This window comes from Emydura macquarii, unplaced genomic scaffold (assembly GCF_026122565.2).
Source record: "Emydura macquarii macquarii isolate MOO-44397 ecotype Brisbane River unplaced genomic scaffold, CSIRO-AGI_Emac_v2 contig_1043, whole genome shotgun sequence".
NCBI classification, from domain to species: domain Eukaryota; kingdom Metazoa; phylum Chordata; order Testudines; family Chelidae; genus Emydura; species Emydura macquarii.
The window spans coordinates 19,006,109-19,031,582 of NW_027131180.1; the positions used below are offsets into that span (position 1 = coordinate 19,006,109).

At 40.9% G+C, this 25,474-nt stretch overlaps 2 protein-coding genes across 2 annotated transcripts; one reads left to right on the top strand and one right to left on the bottom strand.

Annotated features, from left to right (window-relative positions):
- Positions 1–737: 737 nt before the first annotated feature.
- On the bottom strand, positions 738–11,393 carry GET1 (guided entry of tail-anchored proteins factor 1). Its single transcript, XM_067545234.1, has 5 exons — positions 10,765–11,393; positions 7,437–7,602; positions 6,030–6,097; positions 4,922–5,036; positions 738–2,653 (listed from the first exon to the last, which is right to left on the bottom strand). Exons 1-5 carry the CDS (start codon positions 10,852–10,854, stop codon positions 2,580–2,582), a joined length of 513 nt encoding a protein of 170 aa, XP_067401335.1. The 5' UTR covers positions 10,855–11,393; the 3' UTR covers positions 738–2,579.
- A 7-nt stretch (positions 11,394–11,400) lies between these two features.
- Positions 11,401–19,886, top strand: HMGN1 (high mobility group nucleosome binding domain 1). Its single transcript, XM_067545235.1, has 6 exons — positions 11,401–11,508; positions 11,989–12,021; positions 12,116–12,145; positions 12,223–12,282; positions 16,438–16,569; positions 19,675–19,886. The coding sequence occupies exons 1-6, from the start codon at positions 11,494–11,496 to the stop codon at positions 19,720–19,722; spliced, it is 318 nt and encodes a 105-aa protein (XP_067401336.1). The 5' UTR covers positions 11,401–11,493; the 3' UTR covers positions 19,723–19,886.
- Positions 19,887–25,474: the final 5,588 nt, after the last annotated feature.

Below are 25,474 nucleotides of genomic sequence, written 5' to 3' on the forward strand. Positions count from 1 at the left end.
GCTGCACTCTCTCCAACTTGTCCACATCCTTTTTGTAGTGGGGGGCCCAAAACTGGACACAATATTCTAAATGCGGCCTCACCAATGCCGAATAGAGGGGAACAATCACTTCCCGTGACCTGCTGGCAATGCCCCTCCTAATGCAGCCCAATATGCTATTAGCCTTCTTGACAACCAGGGCACACTGCTGACTCATATCCAGCTTTTTATCCACCGTTACCCCCAGGTCCTTTTCTGCAGAGCTGCTGCCCAGCTCGTCGGTCCCCAGTCTATAGCTGTGCATGGGATTCTTCCTTCCTAAGTGGAGGACTCTGCACTTGTCCTTGTTGAACCTCATTAGATTTCTTTTGGCCCAATCCTCCAGTTTGTTTAGGTCACTCTGTATCCTATCCCTACCCTCCAGGGTATCTACTACTCCCCCAGCTTAGTGTCGTCCGCAAACTTGCTGAGGGTGCAATCTACCCCATCCTCCAGATCATTAATAAAGATGTTGAACAAAACCGGCCCCAGGACCGACCCCTGGGGCACTCTGCTTGTGACCGGTTGCCAGCTAGACATGGAGCCATTGATCACTACTCGTTGAGCCCTATGCTCTAGCCAGTTCTCTATCCATTTTATAGTCCATTCATCCAATCCAAATAATCTGCCTTTAATGCCTCAAAGTTTGTGTATGTAATGCACTGTTTCTTCATTTATTTCCTTAGACAGGAATTACCATTCATCTACTAATAAAGTGCTCAATCTTTTCAAAAGTTTTAATTAAAATAAATATGGCATGAACAAACTTATTTAACAAATCAAAAAACCACTGCGCAAAGATTTTCAATTCCTATATTTTTTTCTTGGTGCTGCATATTTTATGCATAACTATTAATACTGGCTCAATATAACTAACATAAAAACAAGTTAAATTCACAAAGAAAAACACTTTATGTACACACACAGAACCCTATTGTGACCTTAAGAATTCATTCCTAAACAGTGTTCAGTGAGAGGGAGGGTTGGTGGATGAGAGTTTGGCACATCCCCCTCCCCCCAGGACTATGAAAGATCTGAATGTAGCATAACAGATGCAGGTCTGTTGCACAGGACAATCTGTTGAGCCAGGGTTCATGGAACCGATACAGGGGTGTTACATGTCCTCTTCCACATGAACTTTTTCCATGCCACTCTGGAGGCATGCAGGGTTTGTGGATCAGTGACTGCAAATCCATTGGCCTTTCATGAAAGGAATGACATGGGCAGCAGACAGTGTAGCTCAGCAGTCACAAAATAGTTTTATCACTATTTTGCAGGATAGTAGGGGCAAATTCTGCCCTCCCTTATTCCACAGGACCATATATATAAAGCCTGTTTACTCTAGCTTACCAATGGGGGAAGAGAATTCACTCCAAAAAAATAATTTTTTCTCTGCTTATTACCATTTTCTTCACGAGTTTCTATTACTTTAGAAATCTGAGTCCCTGACTTACTTTATGTTGCAGACTGTCTTAGGCTATCCCGGAAGATCGCATTATTGATATTTTGAAATATTAGTGGTTGCTCTTCCTTGTGAAGTTTAAACATTTCCTGCTTCTTCCTCTGAACCATGAAACAAGGAGACTGACCACATCTTTCCTTCCCAATACAAGTTGGGGCCATGCTCTGGCATGTCTTTTAGACTGTAGTTTTTCTCCCCCGTTCTGGGCCAAGACAGAAAAAAGGGAATGAAAGGAGAATTCAGGACCAGAGCCTGGCTGCAGTGATGTTCCATCAAAAGTTTGGGGAAGAGAAATATTTGAGAAGCAGAATCAGGTCCAGGGGTAGGAAGAGCCATTTGGGACAGGAGGTAGAATGGGTTCAAGCAAGTAGGTCTCCAGTGGATTTTTGGAGCAGATAGGAACAAGTAGCCAGCACCACATATTTGGCAGTGGAGAGAGGGCCAGGGGACAATTTTAGACTTCAATTAAATTAACGGTGCATCTTCTAAGACTACCTTGCAGACTTCAGCATTCTCAGGCTAAGTCAGGAAATAACATTCTAAATTAAAAGAAGCAGTAAATCTACGTCCCTATTCCACCAAAAGAAAATATAAAAAAAAAAAGGGTGAAAGTCTCCATAATTCCCCCAAAGTGACAGTAAAGCCCCACAAGAAACCCTATCCACTTTGTAGCTCATTTTAAAAATCCATAGTTAATCCCACACTGCAGCCAATTCCCAGTGAAACTGTAATGGCAAACTCTTATTTCTGCAGTTAACCAGTGTATACACTAGCCAACAACAACGAGACTTTATCAAAAGTAATGATAGTCTTTAAAAGTTGACTTAGAATTTCAGGGATTAGTCAAGGGAAGAAGAAATGACCAACAAAGATTACTGATAAATATTCAACTGAAATAAAAGATGAAAATTAATTCATGCTTAATTATTACATTGTATACAACAATTGCTTCCTTAGATGTAAAGGGTTTTCCCCCTTTATACACTACAAATAAACATACTTAGTGAAAGCTCTGTATTTTGTCTTTTGTAAAAGACTTCAGGACTCCACTTTCTAACTGTGATAATGGAAATGCAGTTCAGAGTTCTGGGAGTCCTTCTTAGCTGAAAGGGTGAAGCATAATGGCCACAACTTTGTTGCAGACCACAAGCCAGCATGTAATTCCAACGCCACCTGAGGAGAGACAGAAATGCATGATGTACATCATTGTATCGGTAACCTTGAAACACAGACCTCTAACTCTGGTATGTAATTTAGGAAGTTTCAAAAATGAAAATTTTAAGTAATCAAGGGAAAAAGTATTTATAGATAATTACAGATCTATAACTTTGCTGCTGAAGACAAAGGTAAAGTAGAAAGGGAGTGCCACAATACAACCTTCCTTTTAAATTTAAAAAATTCAAGATAGGTAAAAAGAATGTTTCTTGAAAACACTCTATTTTCTTAAAGTGATGTTTTGAATATCTATACCTGGGAAAAAATTATTAATTCAGTCACTAGTGGACCCTCCCTCCTGATACACTTGGGCTACTATTTTAAATGGACTTCCCACTAAAACCAACAGTGTTGACATGTAACAGTTATGTTGGCATAATACAGTGTGTCCTGACTGAAGTACACCAGGAAATTCAGCAACAGTAAAGTGGCATATAAAACAATAAGGAAAATAGAATGCTTTTTATAAACTCAGTATTTCAAAACTGAAAAGTATTGTTTCCAAGTGAATGTCCAGCTGCATACAAATTAAAAGTAGAACTGTCATTTTTTAACCAAAAGTTGGATTTTCTTGGCATCTCACAACAGCATTAAATGCTTCTTGACACTGACCAATCACATCCCATGATCTACTTTTGGCTGGCAAAGCAAAATAAAACACAAAGGGAACGATTATGGGTGAACTTTTTGTTCATTATGTAGTTTAGCATCTCTTTTTGTTAAGTTTCTGCATTTTTATACTATGTCAATTCAGTATCATGTTTTAAAAATGAACATAATTTCCTTGTGCAGAGGTGGACAAACGTTCTTTTCAATGATTTTAAATGTTGCTGTACTGGCAGCAGCATACTTTAGAAGCATTTTCAAGAGCAATAGCCTTCCCTCATGATTATCAACTAAGACAAAAGAAGAGGATGAGACATAGAGAAGAGGACAGAACTGTTCAAAGCTTTATGTGTTGTTAAGTAAATGCCTTTCAAGGACTAATTCTTCCCAGCACCACAGTCCTTTGTTGGCTAGTAATCATGGTGAATAGGGACCATTCTTAAGAAAGCTATTAAATGTTACAAAAATAGCAACATCATTTGGAATCCTTTGAAGAGGACACCATTGGCACATACAGGCTTAAAATAAAACCTATCACATGTGTTTTATATATATATATATATATTATAGTTAAATTGTCCTTGTACTCTGCCTATCTGCTCAGCTTGCCAATATTCAGCAGTCATGGTCTCCAGCAGAAACATGGATCTAAGACCTCAGAGAAACCCTGCATCTTTAATTTACTGTTAAGTTGTGCTGCAAAAAAGTTGCAATTTTTTTTTTACCTCTGTTGAAGCTCTTTTTTGGAGAGGATAGATTTTCAAAGATCAGGAAGACAACATGGAAAGATACAGTATTTTTAAGGTAGACAAAAGTTTAGGCTTGTCACCTTTTAAACTGTCTGTTTAACAACACCTTGCCAAGGTCTCTCACTAAACACCAAATCCTTCAAAGTCAATGTAAAGCTCCCATTGACTTCAATGGAAGCAGGAGTGGGCCCTAAAGCATTATTTTTTCTTAATTTCAAATCACTTTATATATGACCTGTACATGAATACTCTAACCTAATATGAGGTTTTGGCTTTTATTAGTTTAAAACTGATCCCTAATTTATTTTCCTTACATAAATTTTTTTCAACATCTTTTTAGTTTTAAAAGAAACATACAGTTTCTCATAGAAGCAAATGCAGGGTTTAGATAGTCTGCTAATACTGGTCAACAACCCAGAAAGGAATATCCCAAATTGAAATATGGTGAACGAGGTTTGCAGAAGAGCCTAGACATCCAGGAAGGCTTCAGGAATTGCTTAAACTTACTTCAGTAAAAAAATGAAAACCAAGACGGGAAACACTACAATGCATTTCCTTCTACAGGCCCCCATGCAGTCTAATCATGTTTCCCTTCAGCAAAGGAAGTTGGGAAATGGCTGTTTCTTCTCTGATCACTTTTTCCAAATTTCCCATAAGGTGAAAGAAGCTTCCATTCCTTAAGTTATTTAATATTAAAATTGCAGTAGGGCTCAGAAGCCTGATCAATAAAGACTGTATTTTAAAATTCTCTTCGTTATTAGGTAGGTAACGAAAGCACTTTTAACCTGCATGTGACCTTTTTTGTTACATTCTTGGCATCCACATACACTTGGAGAGAAAAGAAATGTATATTACTTATATACAATCTTACCTGCCACTCCTGTAGGAAAGGCCACTAAGCGCTCCAGTGGGGCTAGCCATTTGCTTGGAAGCACAGTAACTGGCTCAGAATAATACTTCCAAATTAGTGAGATCATCAAGGCAGCCTGGAATGGAAATTCTCATTAGCCAGGAGAATAATATACGAAAAGTATGTTCAAATTTCTATTTTGTGGCAGTAAATTAAATTATGAATAATTAAGAAGTGCAGTTAAACTTAAAAATGTAAGATTCGGCCCATAAAATTACAGAAAGTTGTTACAATCTGGATGCTACTTACATCATATTAACTACACACATTATTAAAATGTCAACATCAAAATACAGTCTCTTGGGAGACTGGATGGCTCATAGAAAAATGGTGCTTTTTACCCATAGTTGCTGGGTCAATTCTAGCCCAGATAAACAATCAAAAGCAGTTACAATCTGATGGCTTTCTTTTTTTTTTAAACCAGCATAAACTGAGTTGATTGTTATAGTCTGCTATGAACTAGACTGGCATCCACATCACCAGAAGGAAAAAACCCTCAGCATAGGCTTGAATGGTCACCTTTATTGATAGTCTTAGCAGAAAGACTAAGGAATGAATTGACAAGACATATGAACTATTTAAGAAATGAGTCTAAGCTGTCGTTCAAGGAAAATTTCAGTCCAAACGGTTGAAGTCTGTCAATGTTATAAGCAACTGAAAACAGGGTCTTATAACTGTAAATGTAAAGCAACCTTAGTCATAGGCAAGGAAACAAGCCCAGCCTACGAAGATAGATAGCATCTATCCTGAACTCCAGCTGCCTCTGACATAAACAACAGCAATGATGTAAAAGATAATGCAAGAAGCCTCCTCTCCCACCAAAGCCAGAAAATAGCAGACCAAACATTAAATCAAGCTCAAAAATCCTTTCTCCTCACAAATACCACCCCGTCTCAGCAATATCTTCCTTCCCTGGAAATAAGTGCTTTATGCATGAGATGGTTTGTCATGCTATAATCAGAATGTCAAATGCATGTCTAAATACTAGCCAATAGCTGCAGAATGGTAATACATCACTGTAAGTATTTGTTTTAGTAATCTATATTCCATCATAAAAGTGTTTACTTACTTGTAAAATGTAGAATACAATATTTATCACCCACTTTATTTTCGCTAATTGAGCAGTTCGTGCTTTTACTGTGAAAAGAAAAGAAATATTCCTATCTATATTATTTATATAACAATCAAAATGCTTACCTCAAACTGGTAAATTATTAATATTTCACTTTACAAATGAAAATATTCTGCTCAAGGTTTATACTCCTGCTTATGTGCTGTCACTAGCAATTTAGTATTAGAAAGCATGGCAGAACCCTGCAAATCCGCGGATATAAAGCGGATATCCACGGATGATGCGGATATCCACAGATCATTTTTTCACAGATGGTGGATCGGATGTGGATCTCAAAGGTGGGGAAGCAGCTCTTTGCAGCTCATAGCCTTTGAGGCTGCTTCCCTGCCTTTGAGATCCCGGGGCGGGGGCTGGCCGCTGATCAGCTGTTCCACCGGGCTCCCCTACCAGCCAGATCAGTGGCCAGAGAGCCCCTGCAGAACAGCTCTTGGGGGAGGGGGCCTGTCCTGCAGGCTGCCAATCAATCAGCTGTTCTATGGGGCTCCCCTGCCTGCTGCCGAACAGCTGTTGGGCAGCTCCCTGAGGAGGCCCCAGAGCTGCGGGTGCATGCAGGTGCAGATAACTACACTGCAGATGGCGAGTCGGCAGTAAGATGACTGGGCGGATGTGGATCCACATTTGTGTATCTGTGCAGGGCTTTTAGCATAGGCATTCTTTTCATTACCCAAAATATCAGTGTATGCTACAGAATATCCCTCTGCAAGTAAGGTACCTACCTACTTCCTTAACCAAAGTTATCCTGGGAAATGTTTGAAATAGACAAAGAAATGTCATGTGTAACCAAGGGTTCTATCCCCCACCAAAAGGAATCTCTATGGCTGCTGATCTATGAAAACTTCTTTTGGACTAAACACAAACAAGACTATTCTATTCTATAGGGATAGTGCAATCTCTTTATCACTCAGAGACTATCACAGTAGGCATTCTATCAATGCTTTTTTTAAAACCATTCAGGCTCATGGGAATGTTGTCAAGAATACTTTCTTCCCCAGCTGAATCTCATTCAAACTGAAAAATCATTTTAGTGTGACTTGTCCAAGTACAGGTTAGACAGCCAAATGTTACATTACTCTGAAGCACCATAGCAGTTGAAACTCAAATTGAGAAAACAGTCTTTCTTGTCAGATGTAAGGAAAACTACCAAAAACAATATATCTTTAAATATGGTGGCCCAGCAGCCAAAAGCTTTATTAAACAAAAAAAGGAGAGGGAGCACTGAAGGCAGATGAAGAAAAAAGTGAAAGGCTCTACAAATATGGGCAAATACGGTCAAAATAAAAACACATATTTGGAAAAAGAAGTGTTTTCAGGTGAACTGAACAAGTGGTAAATATTGCACTCTACCGTGAGTTTTAAGCTTGTCAGTCATTTTGTTAATCTTTCTTTCCAGTCGGGCATATCTAGCAAACTCATCCATCATACTAATGGTTGAGAGTTCTTGTTTCATGTTCTGAATTTCAGCTCTCATTTGGGACTCCTGTTCTGCATCCTTCTGTAGCAACCTGGATATCTAAAAAGAAAAGGAAATCAATCAGCTATTTAGTTAGAATTCAGATTATATTTATTTTCTGAAACATATAAAGAGCTATTACCAAACTTTCTATATATTTGTACAGTTTAAAAATTATACCACAGAATACCATCATACCAACTAAAGGACTCAACAACCTCACAGAACAAACTCATCACCTTTACTCCCACACCACAGAAAAATCTCAATTCAATATATAGACTTTGCAGGATATCCTCAATGTCAACAAATTCTGTCTCTTTGCTAAGCTGTGAAACGGAGTTCTAGTATTAAGGGCCAGATACTAAGGGCTCGTTTACACTTAAAATGTTGCAGCAGCACACTTGTGCCGCTGCAGTGCTTCAGTGAAGATGCTATCTACCCTGACAGCAGGGGTTCTCCTGTTAGCATAAGTAATCCATCTCCCCGAATGGCGGTAGCTAGATAGATGGGAGAATTCTCCCTTCAATCTAGCACTGTCTACACCAGGGTTTAGGTCAGTTTAACTGCATCAGTTCAGGGATGTGGATTTTTCAGACCAGGCCTGATAAATCCTTCCTCGAGGCTGCAAGACTGATTAGTTTGAATGCTTAGGAACACAGGAATTGCAATACGGGATCAGATCTGAGTCCACCTAATCTAGGATCCTGTATTCTGCAGCGGCTAGGCAGATGTGGGATAAACTACCTGCCTCTCCCATTACAGCTCATCCTGTTCTCTAGTAGTCAAAGATTCACTTAAACCCTGAGGGATGACATTTAATATCCCTTCCAAAATTTTTGTTAGCTTTAAGTATTATAATTCTGATATCCTTGCTATCTATATAAATGTCCTTTGAATCTTGCTAAATTCTTGATCTCAGTAACTTCTTGTGGCAATGAGTTAGTTTCAAGCTTTAATTGCATATTGTGTGAAAAAATATTTCCTTTTACCAGTTTTAATTTGCCAACCTTTAATTTCATGGACTGTGTTCGTTTGGTATTATTAAACAGGAAGAACAGGCGTTCCAAATCTTTTTCTATATTGATCGTTATTTTATAAACTTGTATCATCTTCTAAGCAATCCCCATCTTTTCAAACTCTCAGAGTTTCTCCATGCTCTTAATCATTTTCTTTGTCCTCCTCTGAACTCAATTTCTGCATATTATTTTTAATACGGGATGAATTGTGCTGCACTGCTTCAGAGGAGGTGCACCATTGATTTATATAACATTTATCCTAACGTCTTGTTAGCTTTTTTGGGAGGAGACAACTGCAAGAGGCGCATTGAGCTGTCTACTATAAAGCCTCAATCACTTTCCTGAGCTGATATAGAAACTTGTAAGGTGAAAGTTAATTATAAATAGTTCAAATTTTCCTCTCCAATGTGCATTACCTTGCATTTATTGACTTTGGTAATGAACCCAGGAGGAAAAGGAGAAGACGTGGCTGGACACAAGACAATGATGTAACATCTGAGGCTTCTGTAAAATGCCCCAAGACCAGTCAACCTTCAGTAATATGGGACTGATACACATGGAGTAGCATACGTGGTTCCCTATCTAAAGGCAGAATTGCTTGATTCCATCCCAAAACAGGTAAGGACAAAAAGATTAACACTTCAAAGGCTGGGTTACTCAGACACCAAAAAAGAAAACAGAGGTGCAGTTAATAATGACAACATTGATCCTGTGAGTTTTTTACTTAAATTATCTTAGAACAATCAACAAATTATATATAAGTGTTCCATTACTTAATCAATTACTGTGAGATATACCGTAAAGATGGGATCGGGAAGAAAAAAAATTCTGGAAAGCAAAACAAACAAACAATCTCTCTGCCTAAATTAAAATGAGAATCCACAATCTGAAATGTTGATTTATATGGATTTATTCTCTAGAGTTTCTAAACATTTCTGAATTATTTTTTATAAAATAGAACTTTTATGACTTTTATTAAAATGACAATGCTGAATAGCTACTTCACAGGGATGGTCTTAATGTTTGTAAATTGTGTTGACATCCTCTACAAGTGCAAAATATTTCTGGTATAATGGGCTATTACATTTTAGAATTAGCTATGTAATATTTGTGATTCATTACCTATTTGTGGTAGTGCCCACCAATGTGCTGGACAACTAGTTTCCCCCTTCCTGGTAGTCAGAAGACACCATGCTTCACTTACTGGCAGATTTCAATGTAGGAGAACTACAGCTACATGGAGTATTAGGCACATGGAGAAGGTTAGGTAACATGTTCTCTTTAGGTCATTTTATAGATGAGGTTGTTGGGGGCGGGAGATACAATCTAAGGCTGGACACAAGACAGTGATGTAACATCTAAGGCCTTTCGGTGGGAGCCACCCTGGAACGGTTGAGGCTGGTCAGTAGGTTTTTCTGGGACGTGGCTTTGGGGACGCTAAATCAACTCTCTGCTGGGCACTCACTCACTCACTACTGGCAATTGATAAAGCAAGAAGCCCTTAACTCAGCCTGGGGTGGAGCTGTGATGCGGGGCTTTTCCTGCAGCGGCCTTTTTTGGAGAGCACCTACCACCGGGACAGGGGCCTTGGAACAAGGGGTCCAGCCACAATTTCCCAGCGCAAAGCTTGGCAGCGGCCGCAATGGCCTGGGCTCAGGGCGCAGAAAACAGGGGGAGGTACAAGGCGCTTTACACCATCCTTGAGCCAACTCGGTACCAGGTCTGATGAATCTGAAACCACTTCACAGGCAGGAAAGGGGCAGCGGGGCCGGAGCGGAGACGAGCGAGTCTCTAGGACTCAGCCCCACGGCAGCGAGCGGAAAGGGGCCGCCTGGGACAAGCCAGGACGGCCTGGATGGGGCCGAGCTCCGTGCGCGACAGCGGCGCAGGGCCGGGCCGGTGCCGGCCAGTCCCCAGCGCGCCTGGCAGCTGGCGCCGGGACTCGGGCACCCGCCTAGGATCGGGAGACCGCAGCTCAGCTGCCTGCGCCAGTGCCCCGGCCGGGCCGCCCCGCCGGAGGAGACGGACACACGCCGCTGTCCGAGCGGCCGGGCCCGTGCTACACATGGGCCTGTGGGATCCATCCCAGCCGCCCGCCGGGAACGTAGGGCGGGGTGGGGTCGGGTCGGGCCCTGACCGTTGCTAGCGGGGCCGCTGACGGTTGCTAAGGAGGGAGCCCGGCCGGCGCGCTGACGTCACTTACGATGGAGGCGCAGGTGGGCAGGAGGATTTTGAGGAGGTTGCACAGAAACACCGAGCTCAGCACGAGCAGCCACGCGCCGCTCTCCGCCATCACCCGCCCGCCCCGTCGCAGCCGACACCGTCACCGAGCTACCGTTACTGCAACGCGCACGCGGCCGCCATCGCCTCGATCAGCCCAGACCCGACGCCTCCGTCTGCAGGCCGCTTCCGGGCACTGCGCATGCGCGTCTATCACCACGCAGCCCTAATCCCAGGGAGTCAGGCCCCGACTCCAGCAGCGCATGCGGAGAACTGGGAGGAGGGGCGGAGGGCATGGGGGGTTGGAAGGCGTGGCCATTATGCGAAGGCCCTTGACCAATCAGCAGGGTGCTCAGCCCCTGAAGGGAGTGACAGGGCCCGCCTGCCCCAGGAGCTTGTGATTCGAAAGCGGCCCCGCGGCCCGGGAGGGCTCGGCCCAATGGGCGCGCGCGGCCGTCAGTGAATGGGGCGCGCCCCTTTCCCCCAATCCGGCTGGATCTAGTTGCGGTGCCGCTGGCGCGGCTGGGATGGGGGCGGGGAGCGCGCGCGAGACTCCGACACTCAGAGAGCAGGGGAGTGGGACGCGGCGATCAGTCTGAAGTGAAGCTAGCGGGCGGGCGGGCGGGGGTGGCCGAGCAGCAGCAGACGCTCGCTGCGCGTGGGCAGCGACTGCGGCGGCGGCGGCAGCAGCAGCAAGTTATTGGTCGGCGCCATGCCGAGGAGAAAGGTGAGGGGCGGGGCTGGACCCGCTCCCCGCAGGCTGCACGGTCTGGGGCCGACCCCAGGCTTCTTGCGCCGCAGATTCGCCGGTCTCGGCTGACACGCGGCTCCCGGGGGAGGGGCTTTGGGTCCAAATGGCCCCCGGGACATCGGCGCCCCAGGCGACCCCTTCTGCCGGGACCGCCGGCCCATCGCGGCGCTGAGCGACCGCGGGCGCGGGGCTCTTTCGCGACTGGCGGCAGCTGCGTCACGCGAATGGTCTCTGGGTGTAGCCGTCATGGAAACGCGACGGCCCCGCCACCGCTGATTTGTCTGAGTCGGGGGCCAGCCCGGGGGTTCCGAATACAAACGCGGCGGCGGGAAGAAGGGTCGCGAGCGACTCGTGTGCGTGCGTCTTGACGTCACCCACCCGCGAGTGGTGCCCCCCCCTGGCGTTGCGCACGCGCACGAGTCCGTGTGTTCATTCCCTGTGTGTGTTTCGTTCCAGGGGAGCGCTGCCGAAGGGGAGGCGGGGGAAGAGGTAAGTACCGGGCTGGGGTCCTGGGGAGGGGGCGGGGCGCGGAGCGGACTCGACTCGACTCTCACGCTGTCTCTCTCTCTTTCTCCCCCTCTAGCCTAAGAGGCGGTCTGCGCGCCTGTCAGCTGTAAGTATAGACACCCCCGGCTGCCCCTTTCTAGGCGCCGTGTGAGGGGCGAGCACTAAACCTGCCTCTCTTTCCAGAAACCTGCCCCCACCAAAGCCGAGCCCAAGCCAAAAAAGGCAGCAGCAGCAGCAGTAAAGGTGAGCGAGGCATACCTGTGAATGGCACAGGCTGGCCCTGTCAGCCTTGCTCCATGTTGTTTCGGTGACACACCGAGCTGGGTCTAGGACAGATTTCACTTATGAGCTGATCTTTACTTACCTGGCTTCCAGGGAGCACCAAGCTAGCGGTGGGCACTGATTACACAGCTCCATAAACAACTACTTTTACCAAATTGTCTGTCCTGAGAAGAGAACCCCGGAAGTATGTATGTATGTATTTGGTATGGTCTAATGGTGGTTGGGAACTTGCATTGCTTGGGTGGGGGTGAATATTTTAGTAGTGTTGATCATTATTTTGATATCAAGGCAACTACATATAAAAGTATTTCATTTCTTTATTACTAACTGAAGGGAAAAACATTGCAAAACTGTTTTTGAAGTTGTGTTGAGTCCAGTGTTAACTCAGACACACATCTGAATTTCCAGCAAAAATGTATATATCCTAGTTTCCAACTCTCCTAGTATACATAACTATTTGGCACAAATATATTTTGACATACATGATAGAATGTTGTGAATATAGTTTGTGATGAACAGTAGCTACTCACTTGTAACCATTCCATTATTTATGTACTAATGACACTTAGTATGATAAAATATACACCATATTAGTATACTTATATATTAAAGATATATTCTCAGGTCTATAAGCCACTTTCTTAAACTAAGTTCAAGAGCTACATGCATTTTAGAGAGTAATTATAGAACTTGTACTCCTCAACTTTTAAAACAAAGTTAACAATACTGGAATGATTATGTTGGTTGACAGCATCTTAATACTACTACTTTCTCTTGATTGGATATTTTTTTCTGCTTTCATTCTGTGTATTCTAGTCCTGGATTCCTTTATTCTGGCATGTCATAAATGCAGATGACTTTCAAATCTTACTTTTGCTCCCTGTGTTCGGTATTGACTTTGTCTCCCCAGAGTAGTATTATGGGGTTCCTACCGCCAACTGAACTCCTCATAACACTGCCAGTTGATAACTGTTGGACAGCTGACAAACCTACTTAATACTAATATTATAATACTACCTGGCTTTTCAGTAGTGCTTTTTTTTAGGAGATCTCAAAGCAATGTGTGACAGTGTGTTCTTCTAGTTACCTCATCCTCGTCCTGCTCTCTCTTCTCTCCCCCCCCCTCCGCCCCCCCCACCCCCCAAATGGCAACTGGTTTTGGTTGGGTTTTTTTAATGTCTTTTCATTAACCTAAAATGTAAACTTTTCAAGTTAGGGATTGTCTCCTTGCTATGTGTTTGTACAGCATTCAACACCATGTCCTGATGGGTGCCTGTAAGGGCTTCTGTAATGTAAATTATAAAAATTAACTTAATGTCTCTGCTCACTTATTGATGATTAAGTGCTTTGAGATCTATCAATGAAAAGCACTATAAAAAGCAAGGTAATATTATAAGTCCACTATTATTATTTCAAACAAATTTACAACCTGTGTTGCATTTTTATTTTCCTGACACATCCACACTGTCACCAAAACCTTTTTGTTTATATGATCTCAGAACTCCTTCTCTTCCTCAGCATTCTAATACAAACACTCTTCTTCTTGCCCTGGTCATAGTTTTGCCTCATGCACACCAATTTCTTCTTGCTTTTCATTTTACTCTTCTCTAGTTCATCTCAGATTTTGCTGTAAAATTTTTCTTCACTGTTTTCCCTAGTCAGTTTTCTGATTTAATCACTTGGTTGGTTTCCACAGGTTTATGTAGCCGGTAGCAGTTTTCTATCCTCAACTTTATTACTCTTCAAAACTTCATGCCTGCCAATCTCTGCTTTCTTTCATTTCTAGTTTGGTTTTTGGTTTGTTGTTTTTTTTTGTTTTGACCAAAATTGCTTGCTTGTCTGTTTCATTTGTATAATTTCACTTTTCACATTTTCTGCTGTGCTATCCCTTATGCTTGGAATAGTTGCCCCACATGAATCTAACTTTTTCCCATTCAGATACCTTCTTTAAATGAACTTCTTCTATGGAGCCTTTAAGTGATAAAAAATCTACAAAGAAGTGCATCTTTAAAATGAAAACAAATTCTACAACTTTCTGAGTTTTGAAAATTATCTCAATTTCTTGAATGCTTTCCAGACTGGTTGGTCTAAGCCATAGGGATGTGTTTCCTTCAGTGTTTTTGTACTGCTCTCGGCACACTAATGATGCTCAATAAATGAATCTGTTACAAAAGTATATCAAAGCACTGTCTAAACTTTGTGGGTACTGAAGTTCAAGCAACTGGGGGATGTTTCACATGCTTCCTACCAGTCTGAAGACATGTCAGAGGAATTTGGGCAAGCATACTGGAGCCATACCTCAGCTCTTCTGAAAAGCATCATGGGATAGTAAGTGTCCATGGCGAATAAGGATAACCTCACCTTTAAGATTTTGTCTGAAAGGACTACATTCTTAATACTGTAACCAAACATCTCCAACTACCCAGAAGTATGTTAACTGGGTTACATTTGTTAGTAGTTATATATTTTATTTTGATATAGTTAAAACTGTCCAATGCTAAGCTTTGACGCCTAAATCTTGCACAAACTCTACCATTTTGTATTTATATCTGTGTCCTGTGATGTTAAACAAGGTTCACTAAATGGCTTGTCAAATTTTATCAACTGGTTATCATGAAGAAAATGTAATACATAGACATAAGTGAAGTAGGAAAAATATCTCATTACCTAGTGAATTTAATCTTGGCTATGTAAAATATAGCTCTTAAGTTACAGCTGCGCTATCACAGCTGTGAAATAATTTAGTGCTCTGACAGTGTTTCCTGTAAATGCACTTGTGAAGTACACAACTGTATGTGACAGTCCTAACCAGTAGTTTTGCAATATGCAAATGAACTGAGAGTCTGTCTGTGTTATCAGCTGTAATTTTACCCATTATATATGATTCATAAATCTTCAAATACAAATTTTTTTTCTAGTCTCTTGTCAGTTTTAGAAATAGAGATGAATGAAGACTTGGTGTTCAGAAATCTTTTAGATTATATAAATTTAATCTTATTGAATACTTTAAATGAAAAAGTAGGAAATCTTGTGAAGAATGGCTAAATATGTGTGCTTTTGGTTCTGCTAATATCCCCAATAAATAGTTAATTCCCATAGTTATTCCATCCTGAAACTCGTCTGCTATGGTTTACAGTGTTTGTGTATATAATAAAACTCTAGGCAATTGTTATCCAATAAATCCTGTTCTTATTGCATAAAACTTGGTATTGAAGTATAGCAGTGTCATAGCTAAAAATTCTATCCTTTAGATAAGTGAAGGCATTGCATCCTCTCCTTTGCCACTTTTCTTACTAATACAGCACTACTAACACTGAATTCCTTAGTGCTCTTGTCTAAAAACAATCACTGAAGTCTTAATCTGTTGTTCACTTACAATGTTAATGGCATCAATAAAAAGATTAATGTTGTAGACAAAAGTATTGTGCTTTTATGTTACCCAAAGTTTGAAAATATTTTATATTAGTATGGAGTTATTAGTTGAAGCATTTGTTAGACTACAACTAAATGAAACAAAGTTTGTCAGGAAGTTTGTACAGATTTTTTTTTAATGGAAAATATTATTTTTCATGGGCTCAGAAGAAATCTCTGGGTTATCCATACTAGTTTGGGCAAAAATATAAAATCTATTTCAGCTGACTGTTGAATGTGCTCTTGAAAATATTTTACTGCATTATTAAAATTCTTCCATCAAATTATAAAAAGAGGATAAAAGCTTGATGTCTTTGGTGCTTATGATATAGAAGGGCTTGCATTTTTATTTGTTACAATATTAGCGCAATCAAGTCATGGACTTTACAAATTTCCCTGCACAATTCTGCCAACACACTTCAATTCTGTTTTCCAAAATATATTTTCCTTAGTGTTAGACCTCTCAAACACTCAGTTGTCACTCATTCCAAATTGTATAGTAGCTATGGGGTGGTTATTAAGTGTGAGAAACCACTACTGATCTTTTTATAAGTATTTTAGTTTCTGATCCCAGTTTGACTATCCTTATTTCTGGAATGGAGAGAATTTGTTATATGGAATCTCCTTGACTTTTTGTAATATTGAGAATTAATAACCATCTTGTTTTAAAAGGTTATCTAAATTCTTACATTCATTTTATTGTAGGATAAATCTGAGGACAGGAAAGCTCAATCAAAGGGGAAAAAAGGACCAAAAGGAAAACAGATTGAGGAGACTAATCAAGAAGAGACAAAGGACAACTTGCCTGCAGAAAATGGAGAGACTAACGGCGCAGAAGTATAATTTTAGCTTTATTCTTAATCTAGACAAAAGGTTGTAATTTGATTATGAAGGGTTCATGTAATGCACTAGTTAATCTACACATCTATCAGACTTGATCCCTTACGTCAGAGCGAGTTCCTGCAGAATGCAAGATGCAAATGTATGTTGCTGAGATTTTCATAGCAGCCTGGGGGATTTAGCCATGCATCTTCTATTAACTTAAATGGAAGATATGTAGCTATTAGACTTGGTATGAAAATTCATTGGAATTTTTTCCTCTGAAAAAATGAGACACTTTAATTTTTATAACTTTAAAATAGCTTTTGATAAAAACTTGAAATGAACAGATTTCAGCCAAATATGGTTATGGTGCCTCGTGGGAGTTGTAGGTGCTCCTCATGTCCCCCTTCTCTTTGGCTGTGATCCCAGCTGGAGTGCATCTCCCGTAATGCATGATAGCTAGGAATTTCATGTTGCACAGCCCCTTACCCAAAGAAGAGACTGGGGTGCATTATGGGAGATGTGTACTTGGGGATTCCAGCCCATGGAGGAGAGCAAGAGAAAACTTAGAGAAAACAAAGAGAACTACAACTCCCATGAAGTGCTACAACTGGTTTTTGACCAAAATCTTTCAGCAAAAACAGTTTTCTGCAGAAAGCAAGAAATATCTCAAAAAATTCCATTAGATTAAAGCCCAATTTTTTTTTTCAAAATAGCTGATGGAAAATTTTTGACCAGCCTTAGTGGCTTTGTCCTCTGACTGATCTCAAAATCTCTGATGGTTTCTAGCCTTCATGCTTGCAAAGAAATACTGTAGAAGGATAATTGATGTAAATTCAAAAGAAGACTTTTTAGAACTATTTTCAGGCTGCTTGCAACGTCAACTACTTCATTCATTTCAGTTGGGTGCTAATCTGATTTAGTGTCAATAGGGTCAATAATTACTTTCTAATTAGCTTGCTAATTGCAATTGCACACCTAACTTATAATTGAGCATGCACATAATTGAGCATGCACATTGATTAATACCTGAAAATGGCCAAGCAAAGTTCAGAAAGAGTATTGGTTGAATGCCACACATTATTACATAAAGGCTATGTTTTATCCTTGATCTTTGTGCAAATTTTTGTTAGCAGCAGAACAGAGTTAATACAGAGTGGATCCTATGTTTGCAGACATCCCACACAAAATAACTAAGGTATTACCTACACACCCAAATTGTACTGCTTATACCAATTAAAATTGGACTAATAATCACTATTATAGACTCCTTTATAGCAGTAAAGGCTTGAAATTTAGGGAATAAGCTATACCTGTATAACTATTCCCATGCTAGGAAGATTGTATTGATTTCACTAGTTCACCCCAACCAAAATAGTAAATTGGTACAAAAATTGTGTGTAGAAAAGTCTGTGTAGCTTGTCTCACTTTACAGAATTTGAACACCTTGTTATAGACAAAACAAAGTGACATTACTGCTGATCAGTAACATGTGGAATGAATTGGTGAAAAATTGACTCTTTCGGTAGCCCCAGAAGAGAGACAAGGGATTGTAAATGGATATGCAGAGCACAGTACCCTCTTGCTCCTAGAAAAACTTATTCCTGATTAGATTTAGGTATATAAGCACATGGTATAAGGAAACTTGTAATGTGCCTCTCCTTGTCTTCTGGTGGCATTGTGGATAAACAGGATCTTACTCTCTGCTGCTGTTCTAAAATCTTTCATCTGTACTAAATAAATTCAATTGATGTTATATTCCTTTTAAAGATAATATTTATGCAGTAATGTTCTTGTAAAAATGCAATGACTTTATCAATCTAGGTGGAGTAGATGTTATCCCTTAAGCTTGTGTGAATTCGTTGTTTTGAAGTTAAGGTGCAAAATGCTGGCTTGATCTAGATGCTGTGCAGCCCTGCCACTGTGACTCCATCTGGCTGTTTAATTAAATATCTGCACAGATAAATTTAGACGTCTAAGAAAACTGTTACATGAAGATCACTTTGTCTTAAAACATATTAGGAGTCTTTTGCAGTAGTTAAAGCAACAGTGTAAATACTGCAGTATAGAATATGTCAAGCATCTTAATAACATTCAAACGTCTGCTTCTCTAAAGATGTGCTATTCGTCAGGATCTTAGCGTCTTATTGCGTGAGAGAAAACTCACTAATTGTTAAAGAATTTTAACCCTTAAGGGTAGCAGTCAGGGCCGTATTATCCATTAGGTACAATAGGCACAGTGCCTAGGGCCTACAAAACTTTCAGGGCCTACGAAAAATTTTGTGAACTAAAAAAATTAAAATTTATCCAAAAATTTTGAAAAGCAAATGATAAAATCAAAATTCATATCTTCTTAAATTAAATATATTTATCTAAGGTACAAATTACTATTATATTATTACATATATCCATTGTAAATTTAATTCTGTGACAAGATTTAAAAATTTTTAAGCTTTTAAGGAATATGGTTACAATATTAGCAAAAGGGAATGCATTAAATGCAGGTTTCAATTTTGAACAATTTTTATTTGACATTTTGCTCAGGGCGGCATGCCTAAGGGCCACAAAACCTCACAATTTAATGTGCTTAAATTAATAGCTTAAAATCAAATTAGTTATTTCGGTTGGGGGGCCTATGAAGGCAAGTGTGCCTAAGGCCTACAAAGATCTTAAAATGGCCTTGGTAGCGGTTACTGAAATGGGCTCCTTTTTAAAAATATCCCTTCACCTTTAAGTCTGTCTTGAGCTGGAATGATATAAGGATTCTGGAATGCATGTGAGGAGCAAACTTCCTTAAATTTAAAAAAATGTGAGCCAGTTACATTTCACTTTAAGTTTGATTTGTGTTGTAGAATGCTATCAAAGGGGACTGAGACCAGTCCATTAGTGACTAGTTAAGATAATGAATCAAAATGTGTAAAAACTTTAAAATATAAGTGATCATTTGTTCTAAACATTTGGTAATGAACTTTGCTCTAAAACATACCTAATTTGTTAACTCTTTCTGAAATTACCGTACTTTTTTTTTTTTACTGTTTAATCTTGAGTGTGAAGTAAGACATTGAGATTTTCAGGAAAAGGTTATACTAAATGTTCTCTATTTCCCCTCCCATTTTTCAGGCTCCAGGGTCTGATGCATCAAGAGAGAAAGAAGCCAAGTCTCAGTAACATCTCTCTACCAAGTCTGTTAGTGGTCCCAGTACCTATCTTCCTTGTACAATTCAGAGGAATATTTTTATCAACTATTTTGTAAATGCAAGTTTTTTAGTAGTTCTAGACAACACATTTTTAAAAGGGAGGGAGTCCCACCACATTCCTTTTTTTTTTTTTTTTTTTTTAAACATAATTAGAAAAGTGTAAATGCTTTTTTAAAGAGGTAAAATCATCTACTATTTTCTGTGCAGCTGGAAGTTAATGGAATGTTAGATTAGGGAGAGGCTTTAAAATCTTGATTACATTTAATATTCCGTAGACTATGAGGGACAGTTTTTATATCCCTTTAAATGAGGCATGACACAGATCAAATTTTGGAATCAGAACAAGTTGAAAATGTCAACATTTTAATTACTTGTCTGTATCTACTGTATCTGTAGAATTATTTCTGTAATGAAACTGCTCCCTGGTGTTGGATCTCCCTTTCAGAATTGTGTACTAGTTGTGACAGTTATTTTAGTAATAGAAGTTTTATTTTTTTCAGTAACTTTATAACTGTGCTGTGAAAGATTGGAAACCTTTCATGGGTGTGTAGCGAGTGTGGTGTTGAATACTGAGCCCTGATCTACCCTGCAAACTTACATCAGTATAACTATGTTGCTCAATAGTTTGGAAAATCCACATCCTTGAGCGACGCAGTTATACCAGCTGAACTCCCAGTGTAAACAGAGCTAGGTCAATCGGAGGGCTTCTCCCGTCAATATGGCTACCTCCTCTCAGGGAGGCAGAGTACCTTTACCAATGGAGGAGGCTCTCCCATAGGTATAGGTAGTGTCTTCTCTAAGCACTACAGCAGCATAACTGCACATGTTCAGGTGCAGCTGCAGTGTTGTAAGTGTAGACAAGCCCTGAGTAGGTGGAACTTTCTGTATAGCGGAATTTCATATGACAATATTCAAGATTTTGGTACTTGTCCAATTTTAAAGGATGGTTTGTCTACACAGGTTAAGATGAAAAGTCACTGGAATAAGTTTTTAAAGAGATGAAAAATTTACAAGAATAAAAAATTGTACAAATTGTTCATAGTGTGTCTGTGTACTGATCACCAAACAACAGCCAGTAAAATCTTGGTGATAAAAGGACATTGCTTTTGTAGCCCCTGAATTGACTACAATGTCTCTTAATGTAACTCGTACAGAAGTCTGTTTATAGGATTTTGTTTTTCTTGGAAAAATGAAGAGAAACATATACTGGTTGATACTTTAATTGTATGTTCATAGTGAATGTTAATATGATTCCTGGTGGTGGCGCTACAGAGTGATCTTATTTTTTTTTAATTGCCTAGTGTCCAGTTGCGATCTTATTTGGGTTGACAATTGAAATGCTGATAGCGTATTTAAATTTGAGTGGGATTGTATGATGGGGTTGCCTGCGGTGGTGAGAGCCTGGGTTCACTGCCCCAGGGGGTCCTTTCCAGTTCATGTTTTATGTTCCTAAAATTTCATCTTTAGGGCTTCAATTGGTCACCTGCAGGGGGTCAGAAGGGAATTATCCCCACTTCCCTTGATATAGTCTGGATTTTGCGTTTTTTGTTTTGTTTTTGTTTTCTTTCCTATGAAGCATCAAAGATGAGCAGGATTGGAAATTTACCTGGGAAAACTAGTTTAGGTAAGGGTATCAGTAAATACCGTTTTAGTCTGAGAAAATAAAATCATTAGCATATACTAATGAAAATACTAAAAATTTGTTAGCAATTTGATAATAGTTTTGGAGTAATGTGGTCTGCTTAATTTTAATTAAAGGAACTAAAATGAAAAAAAAAAAAAGCCTCAGCTTAAAGCTGTATTCTATTGCCTTGGCTACCTCAGTAGAAACTGAAACTTTGGAATCTGGGAATTCCCCTTTGTTTAGCAATGAACATTACATGGTTGTTTAACAGACAAAGAAAGGGAATTCTCAGATTCTGAAGTTAGTTAGTTTTGTAGTTTACTGCAGACAAACTGTCCAGTTCAGTACACTCTCTCTTGATCTGGCTGTGCAACTGAACTGAGCTAGTACAGTGATTTAAGTAAAAATATTTCAGCATGAGCCAAGGTGGAGGACCACATGACCCGTTCATGAACTTTCTCAAAATAGCCAGGAAGTTGGCAGAGATACAGAAATTGCAAAGAAAAAAGTGAATGGGAAGGGAGACAGGAAACATTTTACAAAGTGCACTGGAAAGAACATACACCTGAACTACTGATGTACGTTTAGCTAAAGTAAGTATTAGAATCAGACTCTGAGGATGAAGATACGGATAATACTGCATTGCCACTGCCACATTGTAGGACATTTCTGGGGATGCATAGAGCTGCGAGCCACTGTTATCTCTCTGCCTCAGCAAGAGTGAGACTTGCTGGTGAGACTGTGTCAACCCCCTGCTATGCTAGCCTGTCTTCCTCACCAGTAAACAGCTCAGGATGCTTCTGGCCCAAACCTTGCCTACCAGGTAACAATCAGTGAACTCCAATCTCAAAGCTCCTCAGAGATGTTTCGATTCTGTGCACAAACCCCTACTACTGCATTCACAGAAGATAAGTATTAGTCAGTACATTACAGCTTATTTATTTAACTGGCATAAATACCCCCTTCCCTTCAAATACAGCACTGAATGGGTTTATAATGGAAGTAAAACAAGTTTATTATTAGAAAAGCATGGATTAAGTGATACCAAGTAGAAGGGATTGAAGGTAGAATGGAAATAAACATGCAAATAAAAGTGAAAATGCATCTAAAACTTAATATAGCAAGATAAAGTCTTTGTGAAAGATGGTTTTTCCCACTCAGTCTCCTTTCCAGCTTTTTATTGGCCTTTGTGGCCAGGACCATCACAGAGATCAAATCACTTAATTTCTTTGTCTCCTTAAGATGAAGGATCTATATGGAGTGTCTCCTTCCTTGTATTCCCAAAGGGATTTCTTTGCTTTACAAGTCAGGAAGGCCACCTGGGCAACTGGTCTCCTGAGTCTGTGAGGTGCAGGAGCCATGTTCATTCTCTGTCTCTTGGTTCAGGCTCAAATAATCCCTGCTTTGTTTACAGCTATTGTAAATTGAAGTAAACCCACTTTTCTTTGTCTAGTACAGTCCTGTTTTTCACCTATACTTAAGCTAGGCTGTCTTTGTCTTAAACATGTTCTAGCAACATACAGAGGGAATTCATAATTTCACATATATTGTTAACGTGAATTTTACAATGATTTTAATAACCAACATGTTAGCTTTCATATACCTCACAAGGCATATTTTGTACAAATATTGCACTAGTGTGTGAATACAGGGGTGCCTAGGGTTACAAAAGTATATCAAAAGAAAGCCAGATCCAGGTCAGCAAAATACAATGAGTAGGAAGTATCATGGTTTATCAACCACAAATGAGTGTGTTTTTAACAAAAACAACCTCAGAACGGAAACAAAAGATAGATTTGAAAATTGCAGATTTTTTGTATAGTTGTGATATTTCCTTTTCTGTTATTGAGCATCCAACTTTTCAAGCAATGACCAGCTGCCTCTGGCTAAGCTCCAAAGCACCCAATCAAAAACAGGTAGAAGGTGAACTGTTAGATATGGTTACAGATGGCTTGAGGGTGGAAGCACCCAACAAATTACATGGAAAAGCATTTGTTGATATGGGATGCCTGAAATAATGCGCACAATTAGCCAGTGATAATTTTCCTTATCTGCATACATTTAACTATGGTTTATGCTGACACCGAAAGCAATAAGAAGATTGGAAAGTAGTGTGCTACTCTAGCAAGAAAAGCCAAAAGTCCGCTCCCACCCCTCCCTGATTGAGAATTTCTGTTCTGGGGGTAAAAGGTGGATAGCACGGTGAAGTTTTGCTTAGAGCGGCAGACTGTGTTGAGCAGCCTCTGACTAGACCTTTGTTTTGACCTCAGGAGTGAAAATAAAGCAAGGGCAGTTAGTAGATAAGTAGAAAAGATTTAAATAGACACACAAGCCATGGAGTATGATGACTGGAACAAAGGAATACAAATTAAGAGGATCCTAAATTCTAATTTGGACTGACCCCCCTCACTAACTTCATTGCCTTGTGCCTATCAGCCTATTGGGAAAATATGGTGATAAACCGCTAAAAACTTTCCTGAGTTTATGATCTTGGAATAATGAGAGCCAGCATGTTGGCCTCAGTGTGGTGTGCACCAGCCTCAATGAGGGAGACACTCTGCGTGCAGAGTGCTGCCAATGCAGGGTGGCATAGCACCACTCCCAATCACAGGTGCTGTGAAAGAAGCAAAGAAAAATGGACAGGGAGTGCTCACCTACAGTGAAACAGCAGGGTGTAAGCTCGAGTGGAGTGCAACCAACTCTGGGCCACTCAAACTATATGGTATCTAGTGTGGTACTGTTGACTCCGGCCCTGCTGAGGAGTCCATTGTATCCAGTACCCCTGGACTCCCCTCTGAGGGACAGACACTAGAACTTCTCTCCATGCCAGAGACTTTTGAGGACTTTTTGAGACTAGGGACCTTACAGCCCTTATGGCACCACCGTCTCCCACCAGATGCAAAAGGACACCAGACTTCAGACTAATAGCACTGCAGACACACACTACCGTCCAGAGGCAAGCTGTCCATGATGCCACACCCACTGCCTTCTCGGCACCACTCACCAGCACTGCCTGGCACTGCTTCGCCCTGGTCGCCGTGGAGCAAGCTTTCACCATTAGAGTCTGAGGCAGAGTCCTATGCTTCGTGGGGGATATAGCACTGGTTGGAGCAACGGCACCAAGGTCTGATGAGGGACAGATCTTTCCTCCTATGTCCTGGCTGGCACAGTGGCACAGAGGCTGTGCAATGGCCCTTTTGGACCCCATGGGTGTTCAATCAGGCTCAGGGTTCATATTCAAGGAGGTTGCTCTCAGTTGCCTCTGAAGGCAGAGCTCGTCTGCCACCTCCTTCAATCCACAGACAGCTTCATGGCATTGAGCCCGAGGAACCAGCACAGCATGATCCTAGTGGGCCAGAAGGATAAGAACAAGGCTGCGCACTGGTTCGACCATCATCGTCACCTGATGAAGCAGTGGCAGGGACCTATGCAGCACTCATCCTCGATGACTGCATAGGGCTCACCAGGAGCTCTTGAAGAGGGTGGCCCAAAACCTGAGACTCCAGGTGGAGGAGGTGTCTGAAACCTCAGATCCCATCATGGACATCTTGACCCCTGTGGGCCCTTCACAGGTTGCCCTGCCATTAATCAAAACAATACAGGATACCACCAAAACATCATGGTAGACTCCAGCCTCTTTGCCCCCCACAGCAAAGGATTGAGAGGCAATTTCGTGCCATCAGAAGGGTACAAATATCTCTATACCCACCCTCCACTGGGCTTGCTAGCAGTAGTGAGCACGAGGCAAGGTCAACAAGGGCCCATGCCAAAAGCAAAGGATGCAAAGAAGTTGGACCTCTTCAGTAGAAAAATATACTCTAACGGGGGCTTCAGCTTTGCATCATAAATCAGCAAGCTGTTCTTCGCAGGTACAGCTTCAACTGCTGGGAGGCCATGTCAAAATTCAAGGAGCTAGTACTATTGGACTCTAGGGCAGAATTTTGTCCCTAGTGGAAGAGGTCAAAATGGTGGTGAAGGCCTCATTGCAGGCCTCACTGGATGTGGCAAGTTCAGCAGCCCACACTGTGTCATCGGCAGTGGCCATGAGGTGGAGCTCTTGGCTGCAGGCATCGGGCCTCCCATATGAGGTCCAACAGAT

Bases quoted from the DNA above. Each gene is read 5' to 3' on its own strand.
- GET1 (XM_067545234.1), bottom strand. From the start codon at position 10,854: ATGGCGGAGAGCGGCGCGTGGCTGCTCGTGCTGAGCTCGGTGTTTCTG. The intron at 6,098-7,436 runs GTAGAGTGCAAT...TTCTTTTCACAG, and splicing joins TGACAAGCTTAAAACTCACG to TAAAAGCACGAACTGCTCAA. The intron at 5,037-6,029 runs GTAAGTAAACAC...TTTCCATTCCAG, and splicing joins TTGTATTCTACATTTTACAA to GCTGCCTTGATGATCTCACT.
- HMGN1 (XM_067545235.1), top strand. The intron at 12,283-16,437 runs GTGAGCGAGGCA...ATTTTATTGTAG, and splicing joins CAGCAGCAGCAGCAGTAAAG to GATAAATCTGAGGACAGGAA. The intron at 16,570-19,674 runs GTATAATTTTAG...CCCATTTTTCAG, and splicing joins GAGAGACTAACGGCGCAGAA to GCTCCAGGGTCTGATGCATC.